Below are 26,486 nucleotides of genomic sequence, written 5' to 3' on the forward strand. Positions count from 1 at the left end.
GCTGCCCGGTTATCAGCAGGAGGTACTTTTCGCCTGGGCTCCTGCTCTGGGGCCCCGCAGTGCTGGGGGAGGGGCTGCCAGAGGAAACCACCAGGTGTGGCCATGGGAAAGTCCCTCCAACATTCTATAGAAACATGGAATTTCCTGCTTTTAACCATTTCTTATCCAACTGCCATCTCGAAACTGACCAGAGCAGGACAGACACTGGCAGCCCCCTAGGAAATTTCATCCAGGGCACTGAGTTCTGGCCGGAAGCTGGCACACCTGGGCCCCGGCCCCAGCAGGCTCTGAAGATGGCGGGGAGATTGCTGAAGGTGTCTGGGGCTCGACACCGTCCATGCCAGTCTCCCAAGCATTTCCACATACATTGTTCCATGTCATCCACAAAACCAATGGTAAATTGTCCACATGGCTTGAATGAGAAAACTGCCTCAGAGGAGTTGCATGCTGTGTTCAAGGTCACGCCGGAGGGCGCTACGTTGGCCTCAGTGCGTGCTCGCTCTTTGGGCGCTGCGGGCTCACTGGGAAGATGAGTCAGACCCACCTTCTTCGAGGAGGGGCTAGGCACGGCCTCTGGCCCTCCTTGGGGCTTCTGGGTGTGGGAACTCAGTCTTTCCAGGTAGTTCCCCACTTGGTTGACTTGCCCGACCTGCTCTATTGAGCGTGGGCCAAGCCCTAAACTCCCCTGCTCCAGTGAACTGCGGAGATGCCCGAACGGCACCCGGGGGCTGCCACCCCGGCCCAGCGTCGCTTCCCGGCGTCTTTGTGGCTCAGACTCCTTTGTCCTGTCATTTCCACTTGGGAAGTCAGAGCATCTTTCTTCTTCCTGCCAAGGTGGCAGCAGTGGCCCAGCTGCCTGTCTCTTTAAGAGAGAGAGAAAGACGAAATCAGGAAGTGGGAGAGAGCTGCTAGCCGGCTGGGAGGGCGCTGAGTGCTCACAGGGAGGCAGGGTGGCAACCCTCAGCTCTCAGCTCTCCTGGCTCCTCAGGTGGCACTCAGTCACTTCCACTGGTCCAGTCTTTGGGTCCCCAGGGCCTGTAACCACCAGCCTGTTATGGGCACTGCCCACGGATGACAGCGAGCCCTGAAGGCTCTGGGGGCGCCACCCAGTCCCACAAGCCTGCATGCCCCACAGCCGAGATGGGGTGAGTGTGCAGGGTCCCTGGGGGAGGGTGTATAGGGGAGCTCAGGGGGGTGGGGCAGCTGCAGAGTGGCACTCAACAGAGTGCACGGTGCTGGTGTGTGGGCAGAGGCTCTCCCGGCCCCATGTCCCCTCTCTGTGTCTCTCCCACTGCTGGGGGCCTGGCAGTGCTCCATCTCCGGTGGTCACTGTTTGCAAAGGACTGCTCGGAGGCCAGTGAGAGGAAGGGAGGGCGGGGGCACGCAGGAGAGATGCCATCTGCCTGCAACGCTCCCTTCCCGGCTCTGCTTCTCAACACTCTGACGCCGAGTTCAGCTCTGTCTCCACGCTTTTCTCCTGCCTGGCTTCTGGCGCTTGCCCTCGCCTCTCCTGGGGGCCTTCTCCCTAGCCCAAGTCCTGGGATGGAAGTGCCCAGGAAAGCCTCCTGGAGCAGCTGGGGAATAGGGCTGGAAACCCCCAGCCCTGTGAGGGAGGGTGACAAACAGGAAAGGGTTAAAAGGCTGGGGCCGGTGGCCTTTGATGGAGGCTGAGAATCAAGCAGCACTGAGGGGTGCCTCTCATCCGCCCTCCTCTTTCCGGTGTAGCTCAACTCCTGGACTTGCTACAGACAGAAAACATAACACACACTTGACAGGGAGAGTCTCTGCCTGATCCAGGGCTGCTCCGACCACAGGGTAAGTGCATTTGGAGCACCAAGGAGGAGGAGGAAGGAGAGGAGGTGGTGGGTGGGGCAGCTGGCTCCCAAGCTTCACCACCCACCCTCCTGCATCCAGCCACCACTGAAAGAGAGGGAGCTCTGCCATGTACCAGGCGCTGTGGCAGGGCCAAAGTGCATGCGTAGGTGATCGGAAGTCCTGCCAATCAGCTCCTAGGCACATCTTTGCAGGGCCAGGAGCAGAACCCAGGGCCTACAGCCAGCTGGGCCTCTGAAACCTTGATTTCAGTGTGCTCTGCCCCCAGACCCCCAGCTGATTCCTCCTCAGCCTGAGGGGGTTGGGGGTGGGGTGGGGTGGGGTGGGTGAGGTAGGGACCTGACCAGCTCATTTGAACTGAGCTATTGCATTGTCTTCAGAGAGTCCAGGACATGGTAATTGCTTCTGCAAAACAATGCAAACATTTATGCATCTTATGAAACTAGGAAATGACCACTGAAGTGGGCTCTGGCTCCAGAAATTGACATTACAGAGAGAAAGGCTCAAAGCCCACGAACTGTAGGATTCTAGACAGGGTGATCCGAGAGTTGAGAACCAATAAGAGGTCAGAAGAGGAAGAAGCCCTATCTAGTCCAGCTTTAACTGAGTCTTTAAGGGGTGGTGCCCCTTCTCATGCTCCTTCTCCCAGTTTTCCCACAAAGACCAGCCCTGGCCCTATTTTTCAGAGGCATCGAGTCTAGCCTCTGAGGCTCCACTCTGGAGCCAATTGTTTTAGAGGAACTGGCTTTTGGAGAGAAGAGGATAGAGGCAAAGATAGGGAACAAAGTTATAGAGGGTTTCAGATCCTCCCCAGGACTCCTAAGCCCTTGTATCTGATGGTCTCCTGCATTCCCCGCCCCCTAGACACGCACGCATGCCCCCTGCAGCAGCGCTGCTCCTCTCCACGCTGACCTGGCCATGCCGCCGTCTGGCACAGCTGTTAGCTCACAGCAGCAGGAAGTGGTGGACCCAGGCGAGTGGGTGGGGAGGGGCTCCAGGCTCATGTTGCAATCCTGGAGATTTGTAGTGGTGTGGTTGACGCTGCCTGACCCGGGGCCCTTCCTTCGAGTACGTTTCTGCTTCCTGGGACTATCCCAGACCTAGATGCCAAAACCCAGAATTCTCAGTGCCTGGGAGAGGTGACAGAGGAAGGGGTTTGTTTGGGAAAGGGTTGGAGGGGACCTGGGGAGTAGGGACCAGGTAGGATGCCCTGTGGTGTGATAGGCGCAGGCTGTGGGGCTGGAGGCCTGGTGGTGGTGCGTCCTTTTGCAGAAGTTACTTAAACTTTCTTTGTGTCACGCTTCCCCTGCCCCCTTGCCTCTAGAATGGCCACGTGGAGCCCTTCATGGGATGGTCCTGGGCATAGCTACTGGTCAGGCCACCAAGATCCATCCCAGGCCAGTGATGGAATCCTGGACCCCAATATGTTCTTCTAGGCAGAAGGTGGCTGGGCAGGCAAGGGCAGGAGATGCAGAGCACCGTCAATTATCTGTGGCACACGGACGACCTGCTGGGGCAGGGAGCCACTGCCAGTGTGTACAAGGCTCGAAACAAGGTAGGGTGTGGCCCAGGCGGGGCTCTGCCCCGCGCACCCCAGCCCCCTCGCGCCCAGAAAGTTCTTAGCTCGATCAGTCCCCAGTGGGCATCCAGGGTCGTGTGTGGCTAGGCAGAGGCCTCTGGACTTTGCTCTGTACACTCTGGGGTAGGAGGGTGCTGGGTTTGAGCAGAGGTGTGGGGGGCTGAAAAGGGCTCCTTGGGGTGGTGCTTCTGTCAGGCACGGTTGAGGCCTGGAGAGAAAGAGAGGAAGACACAAAGCCACCATCTGGGGGAGGTGGCCGCAGGTCGAGGAACAGCAGGGCGGGAAGCAGGGCTCGTTTGGGTTCTCCTGCCTTCGCGGTGGAGCTGTGCTGAGGACGCGGAACTCACTGCGCTGTCGCGTCTCAAGAGCGAAGCCAGGGAGATCAGGCTCCCAGCCCAGCTCCGCTGCTCACACCAGGGAGCGCTGGCTGCTGTTGCCGTTACTGCCAACAGTGATAGTAACAGCGAAGCATCCCCTGCAAGGTATCACGGGTGCCAAGCCTTTGTCACCTTTCAGTGCTGGACGGACCACTTGCCCTTGGTGCAGGGGAAGGAGCTCAGGGTGACAAGGAGCCCCCATTCCCATGCAGGCTCTTTGCTCATTTCTGATGTTAGGCTGGCAGAAAAGGCTGGATGGAGGCCTGGGGGTGGTGCACCCCAGTGCGGGTGGGACTTCTATTCTCCCCACGGCAGAAATCCGGGGAGCTGGTCGCTGTGAAGGTCTTCAACACCGCCAGCTACTTGAGACCCCGGGAGGTGCAGGTGAGGGAGTTCGAGGTCCTGCGGAAGCTGAACCACCAGAACATCGTCAAGCTCTTCGCCGTGGAGGAGACGGTGGGTCCAGTGCTTGGTCAGAGGAGGATGGTCTTGTCCATCACCCTCACAGGCTGGGGAGGGTCCGGTCACATACTAATAGAAACTTGGTCACATGCTGATCAGCAGGGCAGCCAGAGCAGCAACCTATAGAATAAAGAATGCCAGGACTTTGGCCAGTGTGGGAGAGTAAAAATGGGAAGTAGGGCCTAATCGAAGAGGACTTCCTGGAAAAGGTGACCTTGGTCTCAGGTGCATGAGATCAGTGTGAGGCCAAGGAGTGATGGCCAGGTCAGAAGCTAGGACCCAGAGAGGGCTTTTGGCTTTAGGCCGAGCCACCTCTTCATGAGAAGGGGAGGAGACACACCCTCCTCCCCATGCCTCCCTCTGTCCCACCCGCAGGGGTCCAGCCGGCAGAAGGTGCTGGTGATGGAATACTGCTCCAGTGGGAGCCTGCTGAGTGTGCTCGAGAACCCCGAGAACGCCTTCGGGCTGCCAGAGGAGGAGTTCCTGGTGGTGCTGCGCTGTGTGGGTGAGCCTCTCGCCAACCCATCGGGGCACCCCCTCCCCCACGCTGCTCCTGACCAACCACAGGCCTGGCCCTCAGGTGGAGGCAAAGCCCCAGAGGGGTGTGGCGCTTCTGAAACAAGTATCCAAACACAGGAGACCATTCTGAACCAAGAAGCTCTCCTTTCAGACCTGGGACAGACAACGATGAATGGACAGAACCTGATGTCTGACTTCCGCTGACTGGCAGTTTAAAACTACAACTTAAAAATACAGTTTTACAAAGGTTGCACACCAGTATTCATAGCAGCATCATTCACAGTAGGTGAATACAACCCAGACATCACAGATGGATAACACAGAAACAAAATGCAGTCTATACAGACACTGGAATACTATTCAGCCCCTAAAGAGGAATGGAATTCTGTGGATGAGCCTGGAAGACATGATGCCAAGGGAAATAAACCAGACACACACCCACCCCCCCACCCCCCCCACCCCCCCCACCCCCCCCCACCCCCGCATGATTTCACTTCTGGGCGGGGCCTAGAGTAGTTAAGGCCAGAAACAGAAAGTAGAAGTAGGGTTGCCAGGGGCTGGGGGAGGGGCACTGGAAAGTGATCGTTTAAGAGGTGGAGTTTCTGTTTGGGAGGCTGACGAGGTTCTGGAGATGGGTGCAGGCCATGGTTGTGTGACAGAGTTAATGTACTCGATGCCACTGAACTGTACACGTAAAATAGTTAAAATGGCAAATTTTATGTTAGGTATACTTTCAAATTTTAAAAAGTAAAATATAATCAAATAGACAGGGAAGGAGTGTCATTTTCGGGGAGCCAGAGCCACCATTTCTGTTCCTCAGAGACTCCCCACGGAGCCTCCACGCCCACGCCCTTGGGACCCCTCCATCGCCCTTTGCCCACCTCTGTTCTGCTTTTCCCGTGGCCCTGTCGGCCGTGGGGACTCTCTCTGAACCCACGCCGGAGCCGCCAGCAGCCCTTGCTCACTCCACAGTGGCCGGCATGAACCACCTGCGGGAGAACGGGATCGTGCACCGCGACATCAAGCCGGGGAACATCATGCGCCTCCTGGGCGAGGAGGGGCAGAGCATCTACAAGCTGACGGACTTCGGGGCCGCCCGCGAGCTGGATGACGACGAGAAGTTCATCTCAGTCTACGGGACTGAGGAGTACCTGGTGAGCGGCATGCTGGGGACCCAATGAGTGCCTCTCCTGCACGCTGCTGGTTGCCCCTCACCTTCGGGAAGCCTCGGTTCCATCCCTCTGCACCCGGCAAGGTTAGATCGCACCCTCTACACACCAACCGGAGTAGTTTGTTCTGTCCTCTAAGATGAAAAAGGCAATGCCGCAGCCGGCCCTGGCCTCCCTGTCCCACCCGCCCCCGCCTCCTTCGCGCAGTGAACCCCTTGCTCTGATTCTCGCGGACACCACTGGTCACCACCTTCCCCAGGGCAGAGGGTGGACAAATGAAAGTGCTCCGCATAGGCCAACTCTATGCCAATGTTTGATGACAAGGAGGATGGATTCTGACGGTTCTGTCGTCACCGGAGGCAATGGAAGGGGGCCTGCGGGGGGCGGGGGGCGGGTCCTGGCGGTGCTGCGCGGTGCGCTCTCGGGCCCTTGCCCTGCCTCGCGGTCATGGCGGCTCTCTGGTTCTCTCTGGCAGCACCCGGACATGTACGAGCGGGCAGTGCTTCGGAAGCCCCAGCAGAAGGCATTCGGGGTGACCGTGGATCTTTGGAGCATTGGGGTGACCCTGTACCATGCAGCTACCGGCAGCCTTCCTTTCGTGCCCTTTGGTGGGCCCCGGCGCAACAAGGAGATCATGTACGGCGGGCCGTGGGCGGGAGACAAGGGCTCTGGGTCTCCCCACTGGCCCTGCCGTGTCTCTTCCTCCTCGGAGTCTGTGGGCCCCCTCCGGCCCACCCCGCCCAGGCTCCTCTTAGATTCTTGGTGATCAGTTTAGTCCTCCCCTGTGGCCCTCCCCCCATCAGCGGCTCGCCTCATCTCAAGCGAGGCTCCAGCGGCACAGCCAGGGGCAGAGGTGGGGCAAGACCCAGCGCCCAGATCCCAGGTGCAGGGACCTTCCACGTTTCCTGCTGCCTGGTACAGAAGTAGCCAGAGGTGGCAGCTGCTCCCACTTGAGTGTACCACCCCGAGCAGGTTTAAGGCAGATTTGCAGGAAGTTTGAAGCACCCACCCGCAGCTCAGGGGTCAGCCGTGTGGAAGCTGCGTGAGGTTAGGGAATGAGGAAGGAGACTGATGCGGGGCAGGGGCTGTCAGTGGGGGCTGGACCTTGAAGGGAAGAGAGGATTAGAATAGTGATGTGGAGGGAAAGAATTTGCAGGCCAAGCGCAGCAGGGGCAAAGGTGTGGAGGCAGGCCCTGCCCGGGTTCACGGTAGTGGAGTAAAGGAAATGGGCAGTGGGAAGGAGCAGAGTTCGATTGGGGAGCACCACGTCAAGGTGATCTTGTTGGCTGAGAGCCAGGACTCTCAAAGTCCATTTTCCCGCTGCCTCAGAGTGACTAGGTGACTTGAACCGGTACTCTGAGCTCTCCATGCTAAGTTTGTCCTCCCTCGAAGTGTGATGGTCTCGAGGTCCCCCTGACCTGGTTCTGCCTCACTCACCCCAGGTACCGGATCACCACAGAGAAGCCAGCTGGGGCCATCGCAGGCATGCAGAGGTGGGAGAACGGGCCTCTGGAGTGGAGTTACGCCCTTCCCATCACCTGCCAGCTGTCGATGTGAGTGGGACTCCGTGGGGCGGTGGGGGAGCAGACACAGGCCCGAGCCTGGGCTGGGTATCCTCTCTGCTGAGGCCTGTCCCAGCAGGACCCTTCTGTGCTACCCACTCGGGTCACCACTGTCTCTTTCTGGCTTCAGCTTTTCCACCTCCATGCTGGGAAATGCTTACAGCTCTTCCTCCCCTTCCCGCCCCGCCCCACCCCACCACCTTGGTCCTAGCTCTTCAGGACATCCTTACGGAACACCCACCCCTATTACCTACTCAAGGAGGACGAGTCTGGGCTCTGGCCCCTGACAGTCTCCATGTCCTGCGAGCAGGGGGCTGCAGAGCCAGCTGGTGCCCATCCTGGCCAACGTCCTGGAGGTGGAGCAGGCCAAGTGCTGGGGCTTCGACCAGTTCTTCGCGGAAACCAGCGACATCCTGCAGCGAGCCGTCGTGCATGTCTTCTCCCTGTCCCAGGCCGTCCTGCACCACGTCTACATCCACGCCCACAACACGTAAGCCGGCGCCAGCGGCCCAGGCTCAAGACCTCTACCAGGGCAGGAGGCCGTGTCCTACGCAGGGTTCTGTGGGGCGTTTACATACGGAAGCTAATGGATCCAACTTTAGTGTACTACCTCTACAAAGTTAAAGGGAAATGGGCTTCCTTGCTGCTAGACTCCAGAGGCTGAGCAAACTTTACAGTGCTAATTTGCGTTATAAATCCCCTGAGGGGTGTGTACGTGTGTTGCCGATGTGTTTCCCAAAGTTATTGCTCATGGAACCCTTTATTCCTGGGGCATTTTGTGGGACTAGGTGGATTTTAACAGGAGTGTGGCGGGAGGGGGTGCTGAGGCAGAGTCTGGACAGTGGGGCTCCTGAGTTCTGTTCGCACTTGGTCTCCATCTGCTGTAAGATATAGGAGCTCTGCCCTCTGCCTCTACCCTTGATGAGGGAGAAAATCACCCAGTCCCTCCCTCTGAAAAGCCGAGCCCCGTCCATGAAGTCCTAGCTAGGGTTTGGGTCGCCAGACTCCATATCTTTCCTACTAACACTTGCTCTCCCCTCCACCCCCTCCCCTCTGCCTCTCATGTGTCTAGGGTAGCCATCTTCCTGGAGGCTGTGTACAAGCAGACCAACGTGGCCCCCCAGCACCAAGAGTACCTCTTTGAGGGTCACCTCTGTGTCCTTGAACCCAACCTTTCAGCACAGCACATTGCCCACACAACAGCAAGCAGCCCCCTGATGCTGTTCAGCATGGCCGGCGAGACCCCCAAAGGACTGGCCTTCAGGGACCGTGAGTAGGGCCACACAGGCCAGATCTTATCTCCTCTTCGCATTCTTCTTCAGGAGGCAGGGATTTACGATCCAGGATATTGATTTATTTCCTTTGTGGGCATTTCTTTAGACCCACAGGGTACCCCAAATTCTGGGTTCTAACTCTGCATATGCCTCTGAAATGCCATGTGACTCGGGCTAGTGGTTTGACATCCCCAAGCTTCACGGTTTTTACAGAGCTGTGAAACTTCAATTGAAACAGGGAGATCTGGATTTAATGTGCTTCCCACAATCTCTGTAATTGGTGGGAAAGCCTAGAATGGTTTGGGTCGGGGGAAGCAGGAGCCCAAGGTACTGAAGAGAAGGGAAGGTAGTCAGGGGTCCAGAGTTTTATACTCCAAGTGCTAGAAAAAATATTATTCTTTCTAATTAAATAATGCCGATTTCATCCTCCTGCTCAGGTCTTTCAGGCTAGGAAGAGGAATTAACCTTGGAACTCCTGGGCATGAGGGTGGTTTTGGCCCATTTCCTGGCTTTTGAGAAAGGGCCTTAGGCCTGAAGCTGTAGTTCTCCAAAGTGGACACAAGGGGGCAATGGGGGACTGCAATTGTGAAGAAGCACATGAAAGTACATTTAAGGCTTGGCGGTGGGGGCTCCAGGAGCTGGGAAGTTTGAGGTGGAAGCCAGGTGGTGAGGGGTGAGTGTGAGCCAGGGAGAAGGAATGATGAGCTCAGGGCTCATCCAGGGCCGTACAGGCAGCCCCTTAGACAGGGTCTTTGTTTACAGCTGCTCTGGACATCCCCAAGTTCGTGCCCAAAGTGGACCTGCAGGCAGATTACAACACTGCCAAGGTTAGGGGTGGCCCCCCGGCGGCAGGAAGGGGGGTTTGTTCAGGGGTGGGGGGTGTGGAACCTGACCCTGCCCACCTGTGTTTTCAGGGCGCGCTGGGTGCTGGCTACCAGGCTCTGCGGCTGGCGCGGGCTCTGCTGGCCGGGCAGGAGCTGATGCTTCGGGGGCTGCACTGGTTTGTGTGAGTCCCCTGAGTCCTGGGTGGCTGTGGGCATGGAGCCCTCGTTCCCCTGGAAGAGAGCAGCACTGATTCCGGCTTCCCTCGGCAGGGAGATGCTCCAGGCCACCTGCAGGCGGACACTGGAGGTCACACGGACGTCACTCCTCTTCCTCAGCAGCAGCCTGGGCCCCGAGCGGTAGGTTTCCTGCCCAGAGCAGGGCCGCAGCAGGCTAGAGGCCAGCGCAGACCCCTCGGCCCCTCTTTCTTTCTGTTCCTTCCCCTCAGTATTTCCAACAGTGGCCCTAGACTCCCCCCACCCAGAGGTCCCACCTCCCACTCTGTGCCCCACCCCCTACCCTGCCAAGTGGCTGCACATACCTCCCCCACCACCGAGTGCCTCACCTGAGGGAGAAAGGGCTCCAGGTGCCCAGGCAGCCTCCCTGCCCCAGGAAGGGGCATCTGTCCACCCACACCCTTTCGGAATATCTAGACCGGGCCCTGGAGTAGGCGTCCAGAAGAAGCGCTCACACCCACGCTCCGGCCATGGGTCCTGACAGGTTTGGGATTCAGGTGGTCTCATCTCCACGCTCCTTCTGCTTTCTCTGTGCCTTAAACTGTCGTTGCCTTCTTAGGACTCCCTGCCACAATCCTCAGGACTCCATGCCTTCCACACCTCTGACTGGGCCATTTTGGGGTAATGGGTAGGGAAAGGGAGAGAGGAGGAAGAAACCAAGCTAGAGGGTCTAGAGATGAGAAGCGGAGAGACTCCGAGGGCCAGAGCCCCACTGAGAAGTGGGCGTGGCCTCCAAATCTTGAAAGGCCCTGAGCTGTGGTGCAGGCAGAGAGGGGTCCTCTGCAGCCTGGGGAGGCCGATGGTGGCTGGAGCCTCTCCCACTGAGAGGAGCCATGTGGTGATAGAGGAGCAGATTGTCCCTCCCCACCCCGCGTGTCTCCCGGCCCTCGTTCTCAGGAAGGTCCTGGGAGTTTCCCAGAGATGACTCATGGCAGCCTTGCCTTCCTCCTGGGGCTTGGTGGCGAGGAGGCCGAGGATGGAGCAGATGCGGCGAGGGCGGTGCGGGAGGAGGAAGTGTCTCCAGATGGTGGGAATGGTCTCCGGCGTGGCCGGGCCCCCTTCAAACAGGTGCTGCAGGGACGAGGCGCTGCAGAGTCGGCAGCACCGCTCCTCTGAGCGGAGCTCTGGCCAGGGCACAGAAAGGGGTTCCTGGGACAGATTGGCACCACGTAGAGGGGCCCACGCTCTCCTGGAGGAGATAGCCCTTCCTAGGCATGTGAGGGGGACAAGATGGTTGGGTCAGGGGAGACTAGAGTTGGGTCGGGGCAACCACAGAGATCTTCCTGGAAGAGGTGAGGCTTTTCAGGCCATAAGGAGAGAAAATACTTCGGATTGGAAGTTCCTATGCGGAGACAGAGAAGGGGCTGTCATTGGGGGGCTCATACGGGTTTGCAGTATGTGGGAGGGGGGCTGGAGTAGGGCACAGGAGTAGGAAGGGAAGGGAGAATGTGTGGAGGTCCTGGAGGGTCTGATTGGCAGGTCAAGCTGCAATAAAATGACTTATCAGTCTATTGTAAATTTTTGAACAGGAAAGAAATGTGTAGAGAAAGCATTTGAAGTATTTGTCTGCCCCCTTGCCCTAGACTAGGAGTGCGGGGGAGCGGCAGAGTAGCACCGGGCTGGGGCCAGGTGTCTGCAGGCTTGGCCAGTGTTTTCCCATTTTCATCTCCAAGGGCCCCTCAAAGGCATAATGTGCCTAGAGAGGTCAAGGTCAGGGGAGTGCCTGCTCCAAGCATGTTGTCCCCGCCCCCAAGGAGGAGTGTGGAGAGCCCAGACACGGGCCAGGAGGCCGAGGACCAGGTCTAAACTCTTGATTAGCCCGCTGTTGACCTCAGGCCATTGTCCTCTTTCCCAGCCTGAGCCTCTATTTATTCTTTTTCAAAATGAGAGGATCGGATGATCTCTGAGGCCTCTCATCTCTAGCACTTTGCAGTCCCATCCTTTCTGAACATCCTCAGACCTGTAGCTTCTTCTAAGATCTGAAGCCTCAGATTCACAGTGGAATCTGAGATATTTTAAGGAGCTGACTCTCACGTTTAAAGGAGCCCAAGTATGTGACACAAAGTGGCCGCCATTGCCCGGCCCGGCTGCTCACCTTTTCCACAGTGCGCGCCTCGTGCCTCAGGCTCCGCGAGACAGGCTTCTCTGGCAGGGCGCCCTTGCCTTGCCCGGAAGCTTCAGGGTCCTCCTTGGCAGCTGCTGCCATCTGGGGGCACTGTTCAGGAAGCCAGGGCCGACTTGGGGACTCCCAGAGCTGTCCCAACCCCACCATCAAAAAGCGTGTGTTCATGCCCTCTAGTCACGCCCTTTACCCTGGGGGTCCCATTCGATCTCCACAAATACCCTGTTAGGTAGCAGGAAGGAGATTTATGTCCGCATAATGTGGACGAAGAACCTGAGGCTTCCATTACTAAGGTCACTAACCAAGGATCCTGCAGATGGCAGGTGTGGTGGCTAGGACCAGGACGCCAACCCATGTCCCCGACTCCCTGCCCAGTCAGATAGGGTCAGTCTCATCCTCTGCCGTCAGATGTTCCATGGCCCCGAATTCATTCATACACTCAATAATTCATTCAACAATCACGTGCGGAATCGCCACCGCGCGCTAAAACCTTCGCTGGACGCCGGAGACAGAGGGCGGGCGAAGCGGGGGCCTTCGCTGTGTCCCTGCTTCTCCCCGCCTCTCCTCTCCCCGTCCCCTCCATTCCCAAGCCAAACACTCAGGGTTCTTCTTCCTAATTGTTATTGTTATAAAAACAGTATGTACGACCATTGTAGACAGTTGGAAAACCCAGATAAGCAAAAACGGAATTGAAACGCCTCATCCTACCACCGGAGACAGGCCGCCAACCCTAGCAGTACGTGTCCTTCCAGACGGTACGCGTGTTAGCCAGCATGCGGGGTTCCAGTACTTGCTGTTCCACAACCTGCTTTTCTCAGCCGGCGCGCCCTCCCCCTCCATGTCAACATTTCCATCTCATCCAGCTCCCATTCATATTCAAATCTCCCTAATTATCCCACAAATTTTCTTTTCTAGCTGGTTTCATCTAACCCAGGATTTACTCTTAAGAGCACACTTTGATTGAGTCTGGTAGCTGCATTCCTTGAGTCTGTTTTAATGTAGACAGACCGCCTCCTCCCTGCTCCGCCCTGCCCCCCACCCCATTACGCGCGCGGGCTTGTCGGAGGGGCAATACTCATTTCCCATTTTTTGGATTCATCTGCACTTCCTCTGGATGTCACCTGTCTTGTTCTTCTTTCCTGGCATTTCCTATGAACCGAGAGTTTTAAAGGCTGAATGGATTCAAGTTAAATGTTCAGCTAAATATGTCATGGATAATGCTGGGACACTTCGTATTTATCCACCATCGGGCGGTGATGGGCTGATTCCTCTATCGTATGTTATAGAATTATAGTTTCTCTGTGAAAGAATCAGTGTGGCGTTACTTTGGCACCACACAAATATCCATGCCTTAATCATTTATCGCGGATTTTAACACCACGCCCAAGTGAGTAATTTCACTGGGGCAGAACGATGCTGATGTTCCAAGTCCTGGCACATTGTTGGCTCGTATTCTATAAAATGCAGCTTTTCCCTTATCCATGAGCTGTTGTTTATCATGAAACACAGAAGGGAACTTTACTGGAAAGGAACTTTATTCTTTTCCTTTAGTTACAAATTTTTCTAGTCTGGAGTTCATTAATAGCCGCCTCGCGTTGAGCGTTCATAGATTCGAGTTGTTCTGATCTCTTCGGTCTTTGCTCATTGCAATGCCCGACGGCGTCACCACTGGAAGAAGAGGGGCCTCTTCGAATTCACTCTTCTCGCCCAACCACGAAACTCTCTAGACGCCCCGCAAGCCAGCACAGCTGTCCTAAAGGCGCCATGCTCAACGTGTAGTCATGGAGCTCTTTGCTATCTAATGCCCCAACTGTGTCATTTCTCTGTCCTTGCTTTGAGGCTCAGCAACATGGCTAGGATGCCCGAGATCGAAGAACTGAAGAGGGCCACAGAGCTGAGGTCCACGCTGCGGGCTGTGAGTAAGCCTGGGGCAGGGGCACTTTCAGGGGCGGAGCTGGGAGGCAGTGGCTCGGCCTGGCTGCCTGCAGAGCCCCGACCTGAACACCCCACTGGGCTCTGCCTTTTTGCCCTATAGTTGGCTGAGGTCCTCTCCAGATTTTCCCACAATATCACAGAGACCCAGACGAACCTGAGTAGCCTGAGCTCAGAGCTGGCGAAGAACCGGGATCAGGTACATGAGGACAGAAGGTCTGTGGGATTTACCTTCTTGGTGGAGCAGGGGTGGGGGCGGGTGTACAGCTCGAAAGGTTAAGAAGCCTTTTTAGGCATCGGCCTGCTTTCTCCCTTATCTCGGCAATGGCTCTGGGGCATGGGGTAGTGGGGGGGAATCTGGGAATGCACGAGACCCTCCCCTGAGACTGGTCAGAAGGGGAAAAGAATCTGGGGTCCCGCCCTGATCTGGGAGTTTAGAGAGTAAGCTTGAGATCTTAGCAGGTGCAATCATTCTAAATGAAAAACTAATTTGGTTCCCATTCTCTTCTGAGCCCTTGCTCTTCCTACTCATATCATCTCATTTAATCCTTGAGACAGTAATGATACTAATACGGTGCCCCTTGATACAAGAGAAGGATCACTCAGGGGGGTTAATTTGCCCTGAGTCACAGCCAGTAAGTGACAATCGACAGGTCAGGTCAGGTGTCCCCACCTCCAAAGCCTACGTTCTTGGTCTACACCAAGGATTTACAGCTTTTAGACCCCGTTCTCCCTCTTAAGGAGCATACAGTGGCCACCCACTCACCGATGGCATGAGGGGTGTCCACCCTAAGCAGGGTGTTCTCCTCAGCACCTTCCTGGACTCACAACCCCAGGTCCTCAACTCTGAGTTCAAAGAGCCATGAAAACCACAGGGGTTTTTTTCTTAACTGTTTTGGCTGCAAACCTGACCTAAACTGACGCGAGGCTCTCTAGGGTCTTTATTCATCTCACTCAGAGCAAATCTTCTTAAGGTTCTCCGAAGTGTGTTTGATGAGAGGGTGCTGCCCAGGCCCCATGAGACGTTCCACAATGTAGTATATGTATATGGAATCACCATTCTAAAATATAAAGACAGTTGTGAATTTGGAGCCCATCCAGCCCGAGTCTTCTGGATAATGATCTGAGGTCTTGTCCACCGCACGTTCTCAGGGAGTGCAGGTGCCCTGGGCCCACAAGCCCTGGGAACAAGCTTAACTCTGCCCAGAGTCCAGCTCCAGAAATAGCTGAGCCTGGCTATTGGAGGAGCTGTGGGGAGGAAGTACAGTTAAATAAACCTGAGGGTGAGGAAGAACACCCCTACACACACACACACACACACACACACACACACACACCCAACATCTCAAAGTGTTTGTATCCAGCCTGAAAATGGGAAGGAAGAGATAATAGTGACCGTAAGCCCGGGCCAGGAGGTCCTTGAGAGGTCATCTCCCTCATTCCCCTGCCTCCAGGCAGGACTGAGGTCCGTTGATTATTGTTTTAAACAAGGATTGCCGAACTAATATTCAGGTTCTTTCTATGTACCGGGCATTGGTTATACTGAGAAGGCACTGCTTCTCCTTTTCCAGGTGACTAGAGAAAAGATTTCTGCTGCACTCCCCTCCCAGACTCTCGTGTTTTCAGGGTCCAAGCCTCCTTCCCAGAGTCCAGTCTCAAACTTCTTGTAGCAAAGGCCACCCTCCTGTTGTCTGTCCTGCTTGGCCTTTTGTCAGTCTCCTCTTATTAAACACCTCACGTGTGTGTGTGCGCGTATGTGTGCGTGTGTGTGTGTGTGTGTGTGTGTGTGTGAGAGAGAGAGAGAGAGAGAGAGAGAGAGAGAGAGAGAGAGAGAGAGAGAGAATAAGAATAAACATGAGAATAGGACATGGCTGGCTGGCCCCAAAATGCCTCAAAAATCTTAGAGACAGGAGGGTCACCCCCATCCCAGACTGGCCCCCAAAACTGTGGCAGTGAGTCTCCTGCAGGGAGACAGCTCCCCACCTCCTCCCCTCGCCATCCCATCCCCTTCCTCACCCTTCGCTCTGTGCTTTGTGATTCTTCCATCACCTGGTGCCTGTCTCCTGCCCACAGCATCCAGCAGATTCAGTGTTGCTTGGATAAGATGTACCTCATCTACAAGCAGTTCAAGAAATCCAGGATGAGGCCAGGTGAGACATGGGAAGAGAAAAACATTTCTTCTTGAGCTGTCCCTTCCTCCCTCCCTTCCTTCCCTTCCTTCCCTTCCTTCCTTCCTTCCTTCCTTCCTTCCTTCCTTCCTTCCTTCCTTCCTTCCTTCCTTCCTTCCTTCCTTCTTTCCTTCCTTCCTTCTTTCCTTCCAGATATATTCGGTTATTCGTTTTTCTCCATCTGGAGTGGCTGCTGGAGACTCACCATGTCGATGGTGCCATGTGGAGCCAGGGAGCAGCTGGTCCAAGGCTTACTGGCCACCAGCTGCCTGCAGACCAGTGAGGGACGTGAGGCCTGTATACTTGTGCCTATTGCCAGGTGGGGGTCTCAGATGATGTGCATGGGGGATGCAGCAGCTGGAGCCTGGGCGGCTCTTGAGAGAGAACCCTCACCTCTGTGGGACACCTTACAGCTCAAGGAGTGCTTTCCTGTCCATTGTGTCTTTAACCCAGGAAAATAGTTAGGTTTTCCAGAAAGTGGAGAATCGGGAGAAATACCATTTAGAGTCACTGGGCCAGGCACTTTGCCTGCGTTATCTGCTATACATCACGAGGACCCTCTGGGCTGGGGCAGTGCATTGACAGGCTCAGGGAAGGGAAGCTGCTCGCCCACGGTGGCTGCCTTCTTGGGGCGGGGAAGGGTCCAGCCGGCGGGGAAGGGTCCAGCCTGCGGGAAAGCTGGGCCTGGGGAGGGCTCCGTTGACTCTTGGGCTCGGGGACCTAACATGCCGGGACCCAGCCGTCTTTCTCCCACCCCCGCCCCGAGCATTTCGTAATGCGCCTTTCCTAGTGGTCTCAGGCTTCATTGCCAAGTTCTCTTCTATCTCTAGTAGCCAAAATTCAAAAAGAGGAAAGACACAGTAATATTTTAATAATATATTTTTTCAACCCAGTGTTTCCAAATTGTCATTTCAACGTGTAATCAGTATAAATCCAGTTATTAAAGAGATACTTGGCATTCTTTTTCGTGTGCTAAGTCTTCACAATCCCATGTGTGTTTTGCTTTTATAGCTCATGTATCTGGAAGCTAGTTTTTTAACAAAGTGAAATGCAGTCTTACCAAGACAATAAAGCTGTGTTTCATGAGAAAAAAAAAAATTCTACCCTCCTTCGATTTTTAAATTTAATTTAATTTAATTTAATGAATTAAAATAAAGTCAGTTCCTCAGTCCAGCTGGCCACCTGTCAAGTGCTCCACAGCCACGTGTGCCGGGTGGCCACCGGATCGAGAAGGTGACCTTCCCTCCTTGAGAGCCCAGTCCCGCCTCTGGGCCTGGCCCCCGCGGGGGGACGGTGCGGGGGAGGGCAGGGCAGCGCAGAGACAGACAGGCGACTGTGTCTCTCCTGCTCTTGGAAGCAGCAGGGCCCTGGGCTCCCGTCTGGCCTGGCGCTCAGGTGGCCTCCTTTGCCGTGACGCTAGGAGCACCACGGAGGCTTTTCCGCCTCCATCACTGGCATTTCATAATCCTGTAGTCGTAGCCCGTCTGAGCGCCTCCCAGGTACTGGGCGCCGTTTTTACATGCTGCGTACGTTCATGATTTATCTAATGCTCATAAGAGCTCCAGGCACCATTAGCCTCTCCATTTCATAGATGAGGAAACAGACACAGGCAGATTTAAGGAGCCCGAGCAATCTAGGTCCGGCTGCTTTTAACTACACCATTTTACAGCCTCAAGAAGAGTTTCTATTGGTCTTCGAGGGTCCTTTACAAACATTCAAAATGAACCAGGAAGAATAGCCGTTGGGTGTTGAAAGATGCTGTTTTGGTAAATGCTCAGTAGAGAAGAATGAAGCACTCGCTTTCTGCCCTCGTGCCTGTCCTGTGTGTTGCATGTGGCCTGAGGAAACGGACTCGGCGAGGTGAAATCACTCGTGTGCCGCCCTCTGCTAATAGGTCGCGGGGCTGGGACTTGCACCTTGGGCTTCAAAAGTCCAGCAGGCTGAGAGCAGGACCTGGGTGAAGAGCCCAGGAAGGAGATCTGTTAGGGATGTGCAGGGAGGCCAGCAAGGTGGCCTCTGGCTCGTGTCCCCTTGGGGGAGCCGCTGATCCACCTGCCCATTTCTTCAAAGCCCAGGAGGGGGCAGCACCTCTCCAGTGCAGAGAACCTCAGGACCGCTTCAGCCCTTCCAGCAAATGCGCAGGGGCCTCGAAGGGGAGGTAGAGGGTGGCGGCCCGGCTTATCCAGCTCTTTGCTACAGAGCCCGGCTGGCTCTGTCTGCAGCTCAAATATTTGGGGATGAGGCCGCCGGACTGTAGGCGTCAGTCACTCTGGGAGGGTTGTTGGCTGAGGGGCCGTGTCAACCACCTTTGCCAGCCCCAGGTGCACCCCTCCCTCCCCCCACAGTGCTTGGTCCACTCCTGTCCTTCCTGACCCCACTGGGTTGTGAGCTCCCACAGAGCAGAGTCCAGGCCAGGCTGTGTTCGTCTTTGTAGTTGTCCCCCAGCACTCACGGCACGGTTTTGTTGACTGGTTGAACAGGTGACATCATTTCTGTCTGTTTCCTTCAGGGCTTGGCTACAACGAGGAGCAGATTCACAAACTGGATAAGTGAGTGGCCTGTCCCCCAGCAGGAGGGTGGGCAGGAGGGTGGGTGTCACTAGGGCAGAGCGATTCTCTGTGCCAGACAAGAAGTGGTGAAGGGCCGCGATCACAGACCGTAGCTGGGCAGGAGGAAGGCCGGGTCACTCTCTGCGGCAGTCGTCTGGGGCCAGGGGAGGAAATCGGTGGCTGAGTCTGGGGAAGGTTCCTCAGAAGCAGTCTTGATGAAACTGGGTTTTCTTCTGAACAAGGATTTCTCTTCCTGACTGTCCTCACTGACTGACCACTTCTGGCTGACTTCCACCCGAGCTTTCCTTTGGGCTTCCCCCTCCCGTACACTCTCATTTCCCTGATTTAATGCTTGTTTGGGAACTCACTTCCCCAGTTCTGTACCCACCCCTGACAGTTCACGTGCACAAGCGCGCGCGCGCGCACACACACACACACACACACAACTTTCCATAATCATTTCATCTTCCCCTGGGGCTCGAGCTTGAGAGTGTGTATGCGGCTTGAGTCCCCTGTCCTCCCACATCTCTCTGCTGACATGTGCTGTGTGCCGGCCGCTCTGACTGCCGGGATCCCCTTGTGTGAGCATCCATCGTCTCCTGCGGAGACACTGCCCTGCCACGGGCTCAGGGCCTGGGCGTGTAGGTGGTGGAGACTCAGAGGTGCCGGGCTTGTGCTCGGGGGGCTCTGACTGCTCATCTCTGTGCCTCTGTTTCCCTGTCTTTTCAGGGTGAATTTTAGTCACTTAGCCAAAAGGCTTCTGCAGGTGTTCCAGGAGGAGTGTGTGCAGAAGTATCAGACATCCCTAGTCACGCATGGCAATCGGATGAGGTAACAGTCTGGCCTTCCCTCCTGAGCTCATGGATCCCAGTGCCCTTCTAGGCTCAGACGGCCCTGGATTTGCAGAGCCCTGACTGAGACGGAGGTTTGACAAAGGAACAAAGGCAAAGAAATGGTAGTTTTCCAGCCATGGGTGGCCAGGCAATCTGCTGGGCAATTCTATACCTTAGCCTATTTAACCCCACTGTATCTCCCCTGTGTAGAAGATACTGCCACCCCATCTCACAGATGAGGAAATCGAGGCTCAGAGAGCAGGGCTCTTCCTCAATGCCAGATAGCTAGTAGGTAGCAGCCCCAGGACTAGCATGTGAGCGGAACTGCCGCTGAAATCTTGGTTCTTCCCGAAGGCCCAGGTGGTCGTGTTGGAGAACACGAGGTCCCTCTGGGATGAGGGCAACCAGTCAGGGAAGTAGGGGCAGGCAGAGGTCCTTAAATAGAACCTCCTCGCACCCTGTCCCCTGGAGGAGCTCGGGTTCTCCCTCCTCACAGGCCCCCCGTCCTCGCCCTGCCGGCAGGGAGGCTGGTTCCTCCTGGTGACAGAGGGCAGTTTCCCAGGTGCTGCCTGTCTGAGGCCCGTGGGACCTGTGGGCTTGTTACGGGGCTGAGACCCACGCACCCACCCATCCTCATGTTAGAATACAACGCCCAGCCCCTGCACCCCAACTCGCCCCGAGTTCCGATTTAATTGCTGTGAGCTCAGATATCAGTAGTTTCAACGCGCCTCAGAGGATTCTGCCGTGCGGCCAGGGTTGAGAACATGCCTTGGACGTTGTTTCCTTTTGTGCAATGGGGAAAGTGTTCTCGGTCACTCCCTCCACTTAGAGGATTCATAAACGAGCCTTGACCTTGATTTGCTCTGAAAATGGGAGCATGAGCAGTTCCCGTATTAAGTGTGGGCTGTCCTCCCTGCAGCCTGACCTGGCGTCACCCTCATCTTAAAGGACATGCATGTCCACAGCTCCCGTGGGGTTCTGCCAGTACCCTCACCAGCCTCAGTCAGTACGTGAGCATTCTTACAGTGGGGCAGGTGAGAGGTGAGGAAACACTTAGAAGAAAAGAGGCAGGAAGGGAGGCAAATGCCTGGGACCCACGAGCTCCGGCCTCTGTGGCCTGGAAGCCTGCCCTCCGTGTCTCTGTTGTAGCCTGAACCACAGCTGGTGGGGGGGGGGGGGGGGAGTCCTGGCAAGAGCCAGTGAGTCTGACTCTGATCTTTCATCTGCTCTCTTGAGGTTGGTGCACCAGGCCAGGAACCACCTGCGCCTGGTCGGCTGCTCCGTGGCTGCCTGCAACACAGAAGCCCAGGGGGTCCAGGAGGGCCTCAGCAAGGTGAGATTTCTGGGGCACCTGGGCTGCTGAGGGGAGCCGGGTCAATCTGGTACTCTAGGGGCATTCGGGCCATTCCCCTGCCTCTGGGCGGAGCTGCCTTTGACTGAGTCAAGCACATTGGTGTGGGTGGGAGGTTTCTAACCTACAGAGGTCCCCTGAGGAGGGGATGGAGAAGGAGTGGAGGGCACTGCCTGGTGATCTCAGACCGAAGGTTACTGTGAGGGCAGAGCCTCCACAATGCCGAGACACCTTCCTCATGGCCCGTGCAGCCCGGGCGTCTCCAGCCCACGCCTGAGAGGGGCCATGTGAGCTCTCCTTGACCTTCTGGTCTGCCTTTGGTAAAGAGACCAGCTGGAGAAGCCGCCTGCTGTGGAAACAGGAACAGAGCAGGCCTTCTTCGGGGAGAGCCAGACGGCGCTCCTTCCCCCTCCCGGCACACCACGGGCACAGCGGCCGCCGCGTCCGTCAGTCCGTCCATCCAGAGCTGGCGCTGGGCTGTGCCCTGCGCCTCTGCAGCTCCTGGCTGCTGCTGCACTGGAGGTGTGGGCTAGACGCAGAGCAGTTGGCAGCCCGATCGCTAAATCAGTCACGGGCGGGCAAAGGCGGCTGTGCCAGCTGCGCTCCCGGGACGGGGAGGAGGCTCGTGGGTTCGGCTCCAGTGTTCGGGTGCTCCAGGAGTGCGGGCTGGGGGCTGTCGTGTTACCCTTTTCTTACCATCCCCAGCACCTCCCCTTCCCCAAAGGTGAGCCGTGTCTTCCCTTCTGACTAAAGTGTGGTTCCCTCCAGATCCTTGACGGGCTGTCTCACCAGCTCCTTCAGGACAGAACAAAGGGGGCTCAGGCCTCACCACCCCCCGTAGCAACTTATGCCAGTCCTGCCCTAAGGGACCTAGGTGTCCAGTAAGTGCCGGAGAGAGAGGGATGTGTGTGTGTGTGATGGGGTGGGGGGCGGGGAGATGGAGTAAGGTGCTGGGTGCTGAGGTTAGAGCTGCAGGGGTTTAGCCTCATACCAGGCCTAGAAGTCAGGATAAGGGAGGCTTCGTGGTGGGCCTCGCGGGGAGGGGTCCGGGCACCGGCTCTGGCCCCAGGCACAGCGCCTCTCCTCCCTCTGCCTTGCACAGCATGGAAGAGCTCTGTGAGGAGATGAAGCTGCTGGCCTTTGACCTCCAGGACAACAACCGCATCATTGAAGGGTAAGGAGTCCCCACTGTGCCGGGGAGGGCTGGGTCCTTCAGCCAGCCTTGCCTCAGGGGCGCGGGGTCCCTGTACCCAGCCATGCAGGTTGGACGACAGCTGTCCATTTTCCAAATAGTCACGTTGGCACTTCGGTGCGTCCGTGGGTGAGCTGCCATCCTCTCAAGGCGTAGGCTTCCGCTATAGTCTTGAGAATATAGTGCAGTCAGAGATGAAAATGTCATCTAATTTTAAGCAATGGCTGTATGTCCAAAAAGAGAATTCATTTGACCTTGATGTAAGACCATTCTCAGTGAGTCAGAGATGGGGGCTTGGGGCATGTGGATTTGTGGCTGTGCGTGTGGACTCTGCCTGATGCCTCACCCAGCCTGACTCCTTTAATCTTCACACCCATCCTAAGAGTGGTGCTGTTCCATCTCCCTGGCGTATACTAGGAAACCGAGGTGCAGAGCCTGGGTTAATTGCCCCAGGCCCATGTTTCTCTGTCCTCGCTGGGCTCCTGTTCTGTGCTGATGCTCACAGGCACCACCTGCCTCCCCAAGCTTCAGGCCCAGCGTTAGAGACGCCACCTGAGGAGGGTCCCCTCCTTGGGCAGGTGAGGGTACTGGAGAGGATGCTGGAGGAGTCAGCAGGCTCAGACTTTTGGATTCTGTGCACCAGTGAAACTCACAGAAGAAAATTGGAGTAACCAACTTCTCATATAATCAAATAAGCACATCCGAAGGGGAAAAAACCCTGCCATCCAGTAGTCACACTTCATAAAGCACATCTTAACACCAAAGCGAAGGAAGGACATCATCTCAAAATCCAGAAGGTCCTTGCCCTGAAGGTCAGTGGGCTTTACTTGCACACATACACACGTGTGCGGACGAGGGCGAGCACACCCTCCCCATCATCCTCATGTCTTCCCCATTTGAGAACCAGTGGCATGGTGGAAAAATCGGCAGAAATTCCAGCAGGATCTGACTCCTAACTACTCCTTACCAGCTGCCTGACGCTGGGAGGTTTGTTCGGCTCTGAGCTGTAATTCCCTTCTCTGCTATGCAGGAATAATGATGCCTCCCTCGTGATGTGATCTTAAGATTAAATAGGATGAGATCTGCAATGTGCTGGGGAGGGAGGAGAGACCACATAGAGGGAAGGACTCATCAAGTGGTAGGTGTTCCCCAGAGGCCATGCCATCTGGAATGCTAGAATTGGGGCCAGAGCTAGGAAGCCAGGGGCAGAGCTGGTGGTTGTGTCCAGAGTTTCAGAGGGTCCGTGGGTTGAGGAGGCATCTCTTCCATGTCCCATTCCAGCACGGGGAGAATCCATCCCCTTAAATACTCACAAAAAGGCAATTTGACAGCTTCTTGGAAAGCCTTTCCAAAACAGCCCTCACGGGCAGGAAGTTCTAATTTTAGTGCCAACATAAATTTTTCTTGCTCTGATATGTAGCCTATTTACAAATAGCTCAAAACTTTATTTTAGTGAATTTTCACTTCCTTATTCACAGCTGTAGCCAGAGAGAGTAAAGAAACCGTTTGAATTCCTTTCCCTCCTCCTCGCTCCGGCTACACTGGATTCACCGGGAGAGCCTTTAAAAGTGCAGATGCCAGGGGCTTGGCCCCAGAGGTTCTGGGTGCAGCCTGGGGTGGGGAGTCAGGGAAGAGAACCAGAGTTCCTGTCCAGGCACACGGAGGCTGCCAGAGGAGGGCTAAGGACCCAAATGGCTCTGAGCTCCCGAAAGCTGTGTTGGGCCCTGGGGTATGGCCTGCAGGCTCCTCCGCCTGGGTAGCAGAAGCTAACCTGCCCCTTGTATTGCAGGTTAAGTAGGGTCCAGTCGGCTCCTGATGTCTGAGCTCCTTGGCGTGCACGCGGCATCCTGAAGCATTAGAATCATTCGAACATTGTGCTCCTGCCTACACTGCGGGACCCAACACAGGATGATACCTGGTCCTGTCTCATCAGCCTACCTCCCTCCTGGCCGACAGCTGGGAGATGTCACCAGCATTACCTTCCACTGCCTTTCTGCGGGAAGCAGCACACAAGACCTAGGGCACCAGACAGTCTCTGTCAGGACCTGTTGCTTGTGCTGAACTTTATAGTTTATGTGGGCTCAGGTACAGCTCCTCCAGCACCCTGGCATGCACAGCTGAACCCAGCCGGGCCATGGGGAGAAGAGGCATCAAGAGCCTCTCGCCCACCCCTCTGGTTTACAGGGCTTTGCTCTTCAGGGAACAGACAACGAGGCCTCCTGGGGTTTGGATCGAACAACCTAATCTCAGTCTTCCTTTCTCTCAAGGTGTTTCTCATTGAACATACAGCTCTCTCCCCTCTCCTGTAATTGCTGAGGGTCACCACACTCAGCCACAGGTATCACAGAGCCTAATTCTCCTTCTGCTCTTGGTCTGGCTGAGCCTAAGCCTGAGAGAACGGGTGGTGGAGGCCGAATGCCACTGCCCAGGGCCCTTCCCCTCCTCTCTCCCTCTGAGGCACCCCCAGGTTTTGGGATATGCAGCCAGCTGGGGTCGCTAGTAGCCATGCAGTTAGCACATGCCTGGAAGTCAGAGTCTTGAGATAAAAGGCCTGCACCTTGAAGAAGTGGAATAAACTTGGGCTTCCTTTCTATTTCCGAGGGGCTCTTACTGGGCTGTATGTGTCGCAGGGGAAGGACCTTGGCTGGGTGTGCTTGGCTTCCCAGCAGCCACAGGGGTGGGACCTGTGAGGAGAAGGATGGGGAAATGGAGATGGGACTGGTCACTTCCTGGTTCCTGCCTTTCTCCTAAATGGGCCCTAATTTCAGGGAACAGCTCAAGAGGGGTGGCCTCCAGCTGGGAGGGCTTGCCTTCCCATTCCTTCTCTTGACTCCTGTCATTTGGGAAGCTGTATAATGGGCCTGGAACTTTGGGAGAAAGAAGTTTTTTTTTTTGTTTGTTTGTTTGTTTTTTTAACCTCAAATCCACCATCTAAGTGCCTATTCCTTTCCCCTCATCCCCTAATACGATTCAAAACATAGGTCGTGTCCTAAATATTGGGTTTGAGCACTACCATGGGTCATTTGAAGCATTCCCTAATTTTGCCTAGAACCTAGAATTGTCCCTGGGCAAGACATTTAGATTTGTGCAAATTTAGTCTTTTCTCTGCAGTACTCACAGGGTCCCTTAACTGGAGTTGGGCTATACTCTCCTGGTCTAGCGGGGTTCGGAGGAGGGGGCATGCAGTAAAGTAGCCCCAATAGGGAAGGGAGACCAGTGAGAAGCTCCATGTTGTGCTTTGCAGCATGAAGACTATTACCCCTGACCCCAAATAACCCAAGAAATCCTTCCTGCCCAACTTCCTGGAGCCTGCACATCCTCAGAGTCTACTCTGCCTCACAACCCATTGACCCATCGACCCACGGGAGCAGAAATGAGGAACCCGGTTCCGCGTCTGACACTCTCTGTGCTGCTTCTCCATGGAAACACCAGCGCCCTCTAGAGATCCAGGGGAGGGTTGCTGGGAGTTTGTCTGCATCAGGCCTAAGTGGCTTCGTGTGTGCCATCTGGGCCTCATGCCCATGGGTCACTTAAGCCCATTGGATTCAGATTCTGGGGCCCTAGGAGCCAGCTGATTCTTCGATGCCCCTGGGTGCCGGCCACCCCTGGTAACTTTGTCGGCGTGAGTCATGGCTCTGCAGGGAAGTTACAGTGGGTTTTCCCTGGCAGCTGTGGCTGCTTCTGGACTTGATATGCTTGGTGGAGCTCAGCAAAAGAGCCAAGGGATCCCTGAAAGCCAATTGCAGATTGTCGGGGGATGGATGCTATGACCCAGGCTCCATGATCTCATGAGCTAAGCTCAGCAGGGGACATACCCAAAGGGTTCAGTTCATTCCTGTGCTGGGCGGAGCCACCAACACGGGTGCCTATACCCATCTGAAGTTCTACAGAGCTTCCAATTCCGTCTCAGCAGGGAGTGGAGAACTGGACCAAGGCCCTTCGCCAGAAGAACCTTGTAAGATTCTCAGGTGTCTGAAGACCTCTTGAACTTCCCTGTCTGTTCTCTGTGGTGATCCCTATTGTAACACTTAAGATAAAGAGCCGTTTAGTCCCTGAGACACGAAGTGAGCGCCTGAGGGGAGACAGGCGACTAAGGCGCATGGCCTGCCCCTGTGGCACTCACCTCGACGGGGACAGACATTTAGCGTCATGACAGCACCGAGATGGGAATGCACAGCTCAAGTGCAATCACATCGCTGTCATCACAGGGCGGGGTGTTTAGTTCAGCCCGGGGAAGGTGTCAGGAAAGGACCTGGGGAGCGGGTGACGCCATGTGGGGGCTTGGCAGGTGAGCTGAGTTACCTACCTACGAAGGCATGGAAGGCATCCTGGCAGCACCAGCCTCGGCACGGAAGGAACTACAGGTATTCGTGTCACAGGAGAGTAAGCGGAAGTGGGAAGTCAGTATTGACGAAAGGGAGGAGCTAGACCCAAAAGGCTGTACTAAGGAACCTGGGCTTTTCCACAAGGGTTCATAGAAACAGATTTTAGTTCAAGTTCAACTGG

The 26,486-nt window shown here is 55.8% G+C and overlaps 1 protein-coding gene across 10 annotated transcripts; it reads left to right on the forward strand.

Annotated features, from left to right (window-relative positions):
- The first annotated feature begins 821 nt into the window (after positions 1–821).
- On the forward strand, positions 822–24,577 carry IKBKE (inhibitor of nuclear factor kappa B kinase subunit epsilon). 10 transcript variants are annotated; one of them, XR_004955095.1, is made up of 23 exons: positions 822–1,145; positions 1,726–1,815; positions 3,270–3,388; positions 4,027–4,245; positions 4,627–4,756; positions 5,743–5,924; positions 6,415–6,575; positions 7,382–7,492; positions 7,812–7,991; positions 8,574–8,770; positions 9,538–9,602; positions 9,690–9,781; positions 9,870–9,956; positions 13,795–13,870; positions 13,991–14,103; positions 15,961–16,037; positions 18,565–18,604; positions 19,334–19,435; positions 20,674–20,770; positions 21,557–21,669; positions 21,891–21,962; positions 22,398–22,792; positions 23,770–24,577. XR_004955095.1 is itself a non-coding variant. In XM_036234439.1 (22 exons), the coding sequence occupies exons 3-22, from the start codon at positions 3,302–3,304 to the stop codon at positions 22,474–22,476; spliced, it is 2,280 nt and encodes a 759-aa protein (XP_036090332.1). In that variant the 5' UTR covers positions 822–1,145; positions 1,726–1,815; positions 3,270–3,301; the 3' UTR covers positions 22,477–23,763. The 10 variants fall into 10 exon arrangements, 8 of the variants coding, with proteins under 8 accessions (XP_036090332.1, XP_036090334.1, XP_036090335.1 ...); XM_036234439.1 differs by lacking the exon at positions 23,770–24,577 and having other exon boundaries at positions 22,398–23,763; XM_036234441.1 differs by lacking the exon at positions 23,770–24,577 and having other exon boundaries at positions 824–1,145; positions 22,506–23,763.
- Positions 24,578–26,486: the final 1,909 nt, after the last annotated feature.

The sequence above is a fragment of the Rousettus aegyptiacus genome, unplaced genomic scaffold (genome assembly GCF_014176215.1).
Source record: "Rousettus aegyptiacus isolate mRouAeg1 unplaced genomic scaffold, mRouAeg1.p scaffold_m13_p_17, whole genome shotgun sequence".
NCBI classification, from domain to species: domain Eukaryota; kingdom Metazoa; phylum Chordata; class Mammalia; order Chiroptera; family Pteropodidae; genus Rousettus; species Rousettus aegyptiacus.

Excerpts from the sequence above, each read along its gene's own strand:
- IKBKE (XM_016129267.2), top strand. The coding sequence starts at position 3,302 with ATGCAGAGCACCGTCAATTATCTGTGGCACACGGACGACCTGCTGGGG. Across the intron at positions 4,246-4,626 it reads TCTTCGCCGTGGAGGAGACG|GGGTCCAGCCGGCAGAAGGT; the intron begins GTGGGTCCAGTG and ends TCCCACCCGCAG. Across the intron at positions 14,104-15,960 it reads CAGGTACATGAGGACAGAAG|CATCCAGCAGATTCAGTGTT; the intron begins GTCTGTGGGATT and ends TCCTGCCCACAG.